The sequence below is a fragment of the Acyrthosiphon pisum genome, chromosome A1, assembly GCF_005508785.2.
Source record: "Acyrthosiphon pisum isolate AL4f chromosome A1, pea_aphid_22Mar2018_4r6ur, whole genome shotgun sequence".
Taxonomy (NCBI): domain Eukaryota; kingdom Metazoa; phylum Arthropoda; class Insecta; order Hemiptera; family Aphididae; genus Acyrthosiphon; species Acyrthosiphon pisum.
Genome location: NC_042494.1, coordinates 6956318 through 6968011, shown reverse-complemented (window position 1 = coordinate 6968011; position 11694 = coordinate 6956318). Strand labels below are relative to the sequence as shown.

The following is an 11694-nucleotide window of genomic DNA, read 5'->3' as shown; positions in this document are numbered from 1 at the left end:
GATTTATTTATGTCGTTGATCATCGTTTTTTGTATAAAAACCACACATTTTTTTACACATATATTATTTACACGTAAAAATAGAAAATTTAAAACGGTGAGTTCTACTTATTACCGTTTATATTAATGCCATTATTCTTAGCAATTTAAAAAGGCATGATAAATTATAATTGGGGGAAAAAAAATGTTAAATAAAGAAAATAAACTGTTAATATTTTATAGTTGACTGTGTATTATTCTCCATATTTGACTAAAATGAAAACACAATATTATAATATTATATTAATAATAAATTAGTATTTTTTATTCAACGATGAGATTAAACAATATTGTGTATAATGTTGGAACAACTGAATAAAACAACCCTCGTTCTTTGAATAGCCCTTTTAGTTTTATAAGACAATAGATTTTAGTTTATTTATTATCATTTATTAGGTACCTACTAACAGATGTTTCATCGGACATAAGTATATACATAACCCATCATCACTAATCTTCATTATTACCCTTTCTTTTTGATTATTCGTTTGTATGTATTAAGTCGGTTGATTCTTTATCAGACAACGCTAATATAATGAAGTAAATTTTGAACGATTATAATAAATTTTCAAAATATTTATATATAGTACCTATACGATTTTTACATACAGAGTGTCCCATGAAGATATACCCATTAGCCTTAGAGTGCTAGTCCCCCTCGGACAAAAACTGGTTTTTACCTACAAAATAAAAAAATTAATAAAAATAAAATGTTGAAGATTCGACATTTTCACAAAAATGAACTCTATAAAATGGCTATCTTCAATTGTTTCAAAATTAAAAAAATAATAAAATAACTTTTTTAACTTTCTTATCATATAAAATGTAATGAAATTAAAAAATAAAATAATGTACAGTCGTCTCTGTGAGTCTAATAAAAAAAAACAGAATAATAATATATTTATTGTCTCGGGATATATCGCAATGGGTAAATCCTTGCGGGACACCCTGTATTGTGTCTGGAAAATTCAGCTTTATCGAATATTATTGCAACTCATCAAGGTGAATGAGTGTTTTGAAATAAGTGTTTTTATTCTCCCTTCGATAAGTCCTTTCGATTTCCGGTATTGTTTTATAACCTGCAGCAGCGATGATCACATCGTTGAACACTATATCTTCATACGATAATGCCGTATCATATTGATAGTTTTTCGAGATAACGCCACTCGTTTTTCCGAGGGATAAAAGGGTCTGACGCGAGGTCGCGGGTCGCCTCGAATAATATTCTAACGACGGCCTCGAACTCTTGCATCATATGTTATTGTATTATAATACACCTCAAACATCTAACCACTCATAATATAAGGTCACGTGGTCTACCGTGAACCTAATATTATTTAAAATAATAACATATTAAAACAATTATCAATATAATAACATTATTATGATGCACATTCTCTGCTGGAGTCACGTGTCGTTTTTCTCCGCGTATCGTATCCACTACAACACATCCAACATAAATTGTCTTCGACGTTATGTAAACACGACGCGCTCTCGCCAGGTGCCACGCGTAAGAAATGGATAGCAATCGACATGACGGTAACAAATCTAGCAGACAATAATGACACAACACAATATATAGCGTATATATAGATATCTGAAATGATCGAGCCCCAAAAAAAAATCAAACCCGCGTCGATACATTATATTATGATAATATTATATTATAATCATTACGCGACACGCGCAAAATACGGTGACCTAACCTCGGCAATAACAATATTATATAAATGTTATTTTTTATATACCTCATAATATCATAGGCGGTATATAGGTACGTGTGTTATTCACGCACGGGTCGAAACAATGCCCCCCCCCCGTGATTACCGATTACGGGCGTGAATATTATATACGTATTACATAGCCATATACAGGCGCGTGTAAACAATGCGAGGCGCGGATTGCGTTGTTTATCTAGAAAATTTTTTTTTCGCGTTCGGAAGGCCTCTCTCGGCTCTGACATTTTTTGCCCGTCGCACGCGTGCGCGCGTTCGCGTTCCGTCGGGAAAACGCCGAGGAGGAGGGACCGCGCGTGTTGTGCACGCCGCGGCTGCTAGAACAATGTATGAAACCTAAAACGAAAAAAAAAATTTAAATAAAAAAATACGCCTAGACCGCGTAATGTGCGTGCCTGCAGCTGTACCTAACAGCGCACGGGCCGGCGGCGTCAGTCAAAAGCGCGCGCGCGCCGCGTTGAATCGTCGTCGTACAACACTTGACACGTCGTCGCCAAATCGCAGACCGCACGCGATATATTTCGAGACGATCGATAGAGTTTCGCGCCGATCGATAGTAGAAAAATCCCGTCGATCGTTGTGCTAACGATAATAATATTGTAATTATTTAAATGGCGAACGTCAAGCGTTCCGCCGAAGACGTTCCAAAATGAAAACGGCGCGTCGACCGCGACGGAGCCGGGGACCGTAAAATGCAATTCATGTTACGCGCCGTCTTATCATAACATATTATTATGTGATACCGCGTTACCTGACCTTTGACCAGTCGCCGTTATCGTCGGCATCGATCATCCCTTGTGCCGACATTCCCTAGCGAGCGGATGCGGCCCGAGACGTCGTTGATCATCAGCTGCAGCGCGGGCCCCAAGTCCTATATCGCCGCCGTCGACCACGATGACCGTCAGCTACCAGTCCAAGGTGTCGTCGTCGAGCAGCGGGGGATTCACCAAACTATTGTTCCTGTGGCGGGGTAGTCTGTACCAGGTGCTGTACAGGGAACTCTTGTTGTTCATGGTGGCGTTCGTCATCATCAGCGCTCTGTACCGGAACGCGTTCACCGACGCGCAAAAGGAGTAAGTCCGTGTCATGCGTGATCTATAGCTTTAAAAATCGTGTTTGTGTCCGGTGCTATATTGACCATTATCTCGACAGCAATCTTGTTTCATCGTATATAGATAAATAACTACAATTTTCTGATTGGTTCCCATTTGGAACAGGCATTTAAAAGGTAAACTAAATTATTGATCCCAGTTTAAATTTGAGTTTCACCCCACCATGCTCGAGTTGATTCTCAAATAAGGTAATCAAGTACACACGTTTTCACAGGTTCGGGGGCAGGGCATGCACCCATAATTTATTCGTTCTTCTGATTTGGATATATTCAAGTGTTTAAACACCGTAATATAAACACCTGAATATATAATTAAAAAATAAGTTTGGGTGTTCATAACCGTTATTATTTGGGTTAATACAGATTAATATGGGAAATAGCTTAGAAAAAACTCAATTTTAAAACGATATACCAAATGTTTTAATTCAGGAGACTTGGGATGTCCCTTAGAATACCAACTCAACTCGTACAAAATTACTGTTATACCATGGTATGATGGTATGATAATATAACGATAACTATGGTATATGAGTGCTATTATAAAATTAGTAATTACAATTTAAATCATTGTTGTTCGGTAATGCTGCTATTTTTAAATCCATGTCACCACACAACTGGTGTACACCGCCCCATGAGTTGTGATAATTATGAATATTAAATAGTCTTTAAGATATCTCCACTCACCTCGTAGAGCGGTTATTTCCTATGGCTTATGGCCATGATTATCAAATGGTTCTAACCACTAAAAATACATACAAAACAACGATCTCAACGAATAAAATATGGTGTTAAAATAATTTATCGTGTGGTTTATATTCACATAATTATTAACCTGTATGACTTCTAAGGTACCAACGATTTGGAATACCTCCAAGACTTTCCAGTTCCGATTTAATAACAAACGATTATTGAACAAATATTAACTCGTTTCTTATTCTATTTAACTGTAAGTATTTGGCGTTAATATAAGATAGGTTCAAACTTCAAAATAACAAAAAATAATAGTGAAAAAAAAAACAAAACTGTAGATATTCGTGATTGTAATAACAAAAAATCTAATTTATAATAACAAATTATATTAACAATTACAAAAAAGTTGGGGCGTCGAATGGTCTACGAAGAATGCGAGTCCAACACTTCAAAATCCTAGCTCCATTTTTGTAATATATGATCTTGAATAGTTCTTACGTAATGGCTGAAATATTAGAAAAAGTGTAGCAAAAGTCGGTGGACACTGCTGCTTCACATTTCAATTGTTCTATCAGACACAGTAGATGGAATGAATTTTCAAAATGTAGACTATTTCTAGGCCATTTACCGTTCAAAAAAATCAATATAGTTAAGCATATAATTGAAAGTAAATGCATCTAGAATCTAGATCGACTGTTTCATTTCTTTATAACCCTGTTCCGAAGCTATAGGCCTATGCTACCGCTGTTTTAGACTACAGCTGTTCGGTAAATATAACACAAGACCCTTATGTCGGGAAGACTGCTGCCAGGTCCGTATCTAAGTGGGGCAATGGGGACATATGCCATAAACATGTATTGGTTTTTATAATTTTTTATAACATAGTATTATGTTGTTACACATTTTAATAACAGTTTAAAAAAAAATAATATCATTATCTGTATAATTAACAAACTATACATAAATAAAGAAATATAGCTAAAAAATGTATAGAAACAAATATGGGCGTACAAATATGTTTGACCCAGGGTGCAAAAAGTCTAAGCACGGCTCTGACTGCTGCACTCGGGGGAATCAGCTGGGGGAACACAGTGGAACCACTAAAAGTGACCTTGATAATGTCAAAACGTCTCACAAGCCGACAGCGTCTATCAAATGGAAACCGAAAAAGAAAATGCTCGCGATAATGGAAACACGCAACAGTTAGATCATCGCTTAGTCGATATAACGTATGTTTTTCGAATACTAGAACGATCTAATCCAGATAAACGCAGTGGTAATGAATATAATAGTGAAACATCACTGTCAGGAAGTTAATGACAACTACCCCCCCCCCCCTATCAAATTGACTTTTTTTGGAAATATCGAGTTCATAATTAGCGTTTATCACCCTGACACCGTCACTAATATTATAATAATTATAATTACTATAGATTAGGTAGATATGTAACATACATTTATATGGCATTAAGTAATATAACTTCTGTCATCCACTCAAAATCTCTAGATTAAATTATCTGTAAAAATGTTTCTAGGGAGGCTGGGAAAACATATTTCTTTATATATTTAATGTTTCACTGTTTTCCAATACCACTGAGTTGAACTGAACTAAATCATTCCCCGTCTAATGTTTGATATAGGTAAATCACAAATCAGCTTAATGGTATGTGGTAGGCTATAACCCAAACCACCTAGTGAAAGTTTATGGATTGCCAAACTTTTTTCGTTTAATGACCACAGGGATTCAAGGATTGGTGGTATTAGTGGTTATACGGTGGTACCGACAGGTTCCCGTTGCATAAAGTCTTTTTTTTTGATTCCTCGAATAGATGTCTGCATAGGTAGTTGGGAATTTATTGGATCACTACTTCCCAATCTCGTGATTTCATTTTTCATTGCTAGGTATACGTATTTATAGAATACGCAGAAGTTGCGTTAAACTCTTTAAATCAACCATTGATCTGTTCTTCTTGATGGTCATTAACCTGGTCGACGAATTAGCAAATATCGTAGCAGTATGCGGTTTGTACACCAATTTGCAACACAATAATGCTAATATACTTTTTGTATACCTAATGTTCAGTAGCAAACACACATCGTAGTAAAATCAATATACTCATCACTCTGCTCAAAATCCAAAAATGTGTTTCAAGACTTTAACGGAGCCTAATTTTATATAATAAGAACATAATTTAATATTATTCTACTATTAACGCAAACAATTAAGAAAACTATAATAATATATTTCTATTTACAGACCATGTTATAGTTGTTGAGTGAATTTTATAAGTGTAGGCCTTTTATAATTTATGCATTTTGTATAGGTAATTTTCTTAGTTTTTGTAGGGCATAAAATGTCCAGCCCAAAGGCGTATTTAGGTTTTTGTCTTAACGGGACGGGGGAGGATATGATTTTATCCAGTAGTTACGTCTTTGAAGTTAGAACTTCAAAAACGTTTGTATATTATATACAGCCTAAGGGAAATTCATCCCCTTGATCCCCCTCCCCCCCGTAAATAAGCCACTAGTCCAGCCCTATACTTATCAGATACGTAACTTCTATCATCTGCTTGTTTTTGATTAGTAATAATTAATAATAATATGTAATAATATGTTATCATATCAAATAAATGTTCCAACTTTGTCTTCTTTGACCGATGTTTTAATATTTATTTACAGTTAATAGCACCATAATATATGTTGTATATTATAATTTATACGTTATAGCCTAAGTAATACGACGATGACGTGGTACACCCGTTGAATGTTTTTATCTAACAATACCTACGTATATTTAATGGGTTTGAAATATTAACATCATATTATATTATTATGTGCCTTATTGCCTTAACGTACACAATATTTATGTTAAATAAAATATATATCAGCGCATAAGTGTCGCGATTGTGTTTTAAACATTGTGACAAGAAATAAATCGTTCGTCGAATCGCGATCGCTGTAAAACGATTGTATTATATTATACACTCTTAATACTATAATATACACTTCTCGTCGTCTCTAATCTCTTCCATTTGCCTTGTATTATAATGAAATACAGATATATACAAAAATATATGTTGTGTAGGTAAATGTACTATTAATATTTGATGGGGTAAGAACTATCCCGAATACATTGCACGAGCTGTGTATACACTGTACAATATAATATCATAATAGTCTTGTCTCTGGTACTTACTGATTTTAAGTTACAGTATAGATAAACCTAAAATTATGTTACATTACATGCAATAATCGGGGTCATCCCTAAGCCTCGATGTATGGGGTGAATTCTTAATTGTAGTACTCAATAGTTAGTCCAAGGGTTAAAGGGGGAATGCAGGGGTACTCAGTACGACAGTTCCCTACCTCTGATTGTGCTTATAAGGCATCCATCTTAACTAATTCTTCAAATGGTACGTTAGTACACCGAGACACTGAAACTTAATCAAAATAACTTCTCCTCCGTTAAAATTACTTATTTAATTTCGAAAATTTATCATTTTATTTTTATCAGTATTTATAAATATATATTTTTTAAATTAAATAAAAAAAATATTGATAAAAATGATAGGCCTAATTATCCTTGCAGTTTATCAATTATTACATATTAAATTTAACATTTTACCTAAGTCACAAGGAAAATATAATTTATGTTCTTATACCTATACCTACTTACTAAAATAATAATTATTAAAAGTATCTTTTACAAAAATATTTATGTCAGATAATACATGCGAGGATCTAAATTGATAGATGTGATATATATCCGTCTTACTAACGCATAACATGACACATTTTACGTTCAGAAAAGTCCATTTTACACTTTTGTTTTAAATATTAACATCGGGTAATTGGCGTACTATCGTATTACACTTAAAGATAAAAATATTACCTAATGGTTCAGTGGCTAGCGTAAGATTTTTATATTTTACTTTAAAAGCCAATTTGTGTATTTTAAGATTGTACATTTCTAATGTATCATTTGATGTAATATAATGTAATTATTTTATTGGACAAAATTTGAATATAGGTACTTTTCAACTTCATAATATTGAAGTTTCAATGGGAGATTCAAACCCAAATTCCAACCCCTCTTTAAATGTCTCTACTCGTCCATGTAGTCATGATATCAACATAGTTAATTTCATATGTACTTGAAACGTATATTTAAACTTTCAACTTACAACTTTTAAGTTGATTTGAAAAACATAGAGAGAGCTCTCTGTTAACTATATTTTAAAGATGTCTGTTAAAAAAAGTATTACTGCCGCGTAAACAAAAAAAATCTGTTTGGATTACTTTGTTCGACGTAATTTATCTGTTGGTCAGTAAAAATTCATAATGAACGATTTTTATGCGTTCAAGCATAAAATACTAAATAATCTATTCGGACACAATAGCAAGCAATGACTTTTCACTGTCAAAATATACGCGGCGACTTCCACAACCTTTAAAGAATTCGCGGTCTTTTAAAATGACAAAACAAAATTACAGTTTTCCAACTTTTTACGATTCGTCACAAAAATTTGTCTGTAAAACATAACAGAATAAAAAACTCATTGGTGCATAATATAATAAGAAATACAATATTAAAACCTAAAACAATAACAGTGTAACCAACAACGTTTATAGGTACCTACAGTGTTTTAAGCATAATATATACATAAATTGTTTAATACCAATGGATAATTGCAATTTTTTACATGTGCTATTTAAAAACAATATTCATTTTGTTGTTATAATTAATAATATTAGCCACACAATATTTAATAGTTTATTATCATACCATGTGACGTCCAACTATAAAAATTGAACGCTTTTGTAAAGTATAAAAGAATTCAATGAAAAATAATTATGTAATTATAAGTACTTAGGCTTTATTATTCGATTTTCTTCGATTTATAAATTAAATGGTTTTTCTAAATCATTATTATATAATTACCTAAGTACCTAGAACAATGATGGTAAAAGTGTAAAACGTGCTGACTGTCGGTGTAAATTCTGTAAACAATGATCATTATACAAGTTTATATAGCTAGGCTCGCCCTTTTAAATTAATAGTGACATTAAAAAGCACGCAAAAAAGGTAACCATTGCTCATTTAAAAACTTACTTTGGGTTGTAAAAATATTTGCGTATTTTAAATTTTTATTTTTATTTTTTAATGCCTTTATTTAATAGATACTAATCTAAAGTCATAGTTGAAATCAAAATTACATTGATTACTTATGAACTTTAATATTATTTTGAATATGATTGTTGCATAAAAAAATTACGATTTATAAATCATTATTAAAATAATGAAAATACTATGAATATACAATAGTCTATAATGCTATACTATAGTATATTAGTATTTATTTTTCTTGAAAAATGTACAATTTACATAATCCATATAGAATACAATTATATTATACAAATAAGAAACCAGAAAGTCACTCTGCTACATAAAAAGTGTCGAGTGTACCTCGTCATTAAGTAGGTCCCTGAAATCGATATATTAAATATAAATTCAATGATAAGTCATTGTATAGGTACATAACTGTACTCTGCGGAAACAGTCCGTCGTCTTTTGTATTCTAAAAATATCTAATTATAGGTATATTTATATTTATACAACTTGTTTATATTTCTATCAGTAACAACTTAATTATAACTTATAATTAATATCAAACAAGGTAGGTAGGTTAAACTATTTTTTTCCAAAAACAAATCACATACCAATGATATTCTGTAACAGTTAGTATTATAATATATTATCTCATATAATTTAAAGTTTAAATGTAGGTACCCGTAGAACGGCCCGGACAGCTTTATGATATACATTTTAGATATCTTGAAATTAATTCAAATGTTTTGAAAATTTTATTGCAAATAGGCAAATGTATTTAGACATTTAGCAAATAATAATATATGAAATAGCAAAATTTTTCTAATCCCCACGAATAATATTTTTTGAATAGCAACAAAAAACTAAACCATTAATTTTCGTTTAAATACCAAATTTTGTGAAAATTAAACTAAGACTTGAAATGTCTATATAATAACATTGTAGATAATAGATATATTATATTTACGACATTTAAGTTTCAGTAAAAATGACTTATCAAGATTTTGTTTTCATTTCTCCAGCCTTCGCCATACAAATTGAATATTTTATTAATTTTTAATAATACTTTGTGATTTCAATGAATTTGGTCAAACTTAACTTCCAACATTTTTAATAAAATTGCGCTGTATGTGTTTTTATATATTTTAAGTGGGTACAACTTATGAGAAACCTAGCATTAAATTTTCAAGCTTTATGATCCAATTGGATTATCTATTATAGAAATAAAGCTAAAATATTCTAAAATTTCAAATACTTAATATAAAAAAAAGCTCAAAATTATTCTAATATTTCGAAAATTTCATCGCGTACAAAAAATATGTAAAATAATAAAAAAAAGGTTTGGGAACAAATCATTATTTTATATTTAAAATGTCATCAAAATTTTAACTTCAAACGCTCATAAAAAATTAACGTAGATTTACGCTCAACTCTTTTTAAATCTAGTAAAAATAACTAATATGAACTCTTATTTTATATTCCCAAACAGTCAAGCATAAAAGATTTTATTAACATGCATACAAAAAAAAGTAAAAAGGGAAAAAGTATAAAATGTCAAATGTCTATAGCTCAAAAAGAGTCAACCAAGTTGCTACTAGAAGCACACTAAAAGTTGAAGATCGATGCTGTTTTATGCTTTAAAAAAAATACTTAAGATGAAAATACATTTTTAAAAAGACAATGATTGTTCGGATAGTTTGAAAATTATTTACTCATTTTAGTTATAGACAGTGGCGCCGAAGTCCATGCTGACGTCGGGCCGTGGCCCGACCACTTTCTTGAAAAATGTGGCCGGCCGGCCATAATTTATTTACTTCAGAACTTTATTATGAGCATGAGTATATTTAAAACGTGATTATGAATAAATGTATATCAGGGTACCTCTATATTAAGTAATTAAGATATTGAGGCCGGGAAGTTTTAAAATTGCTCGACCACATTTTAAAAACTTCAGCGCCACTGGTTATAGACTAAGGTTTTATCCTTACAATAAAACATTTGAATATTTTTCTATATATATAATATATATATATTTTAAAAATTGGCAATTATGATATTGAGGACGTCTTCCTTAAAATGTCTGCAGAGTACCAACACACTACAACACGTCAACACTGTAATGTTAATATTGCAGTTATACCGTCATTATCAAATCTTATTAAATGTAAATGAAATACAATCTCAACCTGTAGATTTCTATTAGGTATTTATAATATTGATTTAAATTTTTAAATATCCTTAAAAACCATAAATTAAATATGATTTATTGCTAAGTATAATATGGTTATTTGTTAGGTAGAAGAATAACTTTCTCAAGGTATTGTGATAAATTAATATATTTTTAAATTCTTTTATGAATAATTGAGGCTACTTCAGATATATAATAAATTATGCATTGTCACATGGTCTATTTACGTTTATTTGTTCAATCGAAAATTTGTTATTTACATATGTGATTAACTCCTTGTTTTAACACACTATATTCAACTTAAAAGTATACGAAAATTCTTTGGAAATAATTGTTAAAATCTTCATTAAAAATGCAAATCAAACCACAAACACTTTTCAAATATAAAAATAAAATTATTTAATTTATTGGTCTTCTAAATATCCCAGTAGTTTCTCGTAGTTTTATTTTTAAAATTCGGTCGTTGAGAAAACTAACAGTTATCTTCATGCATAAATAAATATTGACATGTGCTGACGAACCGCATGCATTATTATTTATAAGGAACCAACATATTTAAAATAAAAAAAAATTAACGATCCCTGGAGTATGAGTTTTAAAAGGTTACTAAATATTATGTATATATCCATATCTAATCCCAAATTTATTATCGAATTATTGTTATTATTTATTAGTACTGTATAGCTGTATAAAATTATGTTAATTTAATTCTAAAACAAAGTCATCGTCATATTTTCATCCAGTGAATGGTGTTAGACCGTTTTTATATGAATATTAATATATTATATATTTTGTTTAATAAATATTAAAAATTAAAATAT

The 11694-nt window shown here is 31.0% G+C and overlaps 1 protein-coding gene across 1 annotated transcript in view; it reads left to right on the top strand.

Annotated features, from left to right (window-relative positions):
* The first annotated feature begins 2618 nt into the window (after nt 1-2618).
* The window catches only part of LOC100168498 (bestrophin-2-like), a 39912-nt gene continuing 30836 nt past the window's right edge, over nt 2619-11694 (top strand). Inside the window, exon 1 of the mRNA XM_001950912.5 lies at nt 2619-2847. Coding sequence (XP_001950947.2) covers nt 2669-2847 — 179 coding nt within the window. The 5' untranslated portion in view covers nt 2619-2668. The remainder of the gene's footprint in view (nt 2848-11694) is intronic.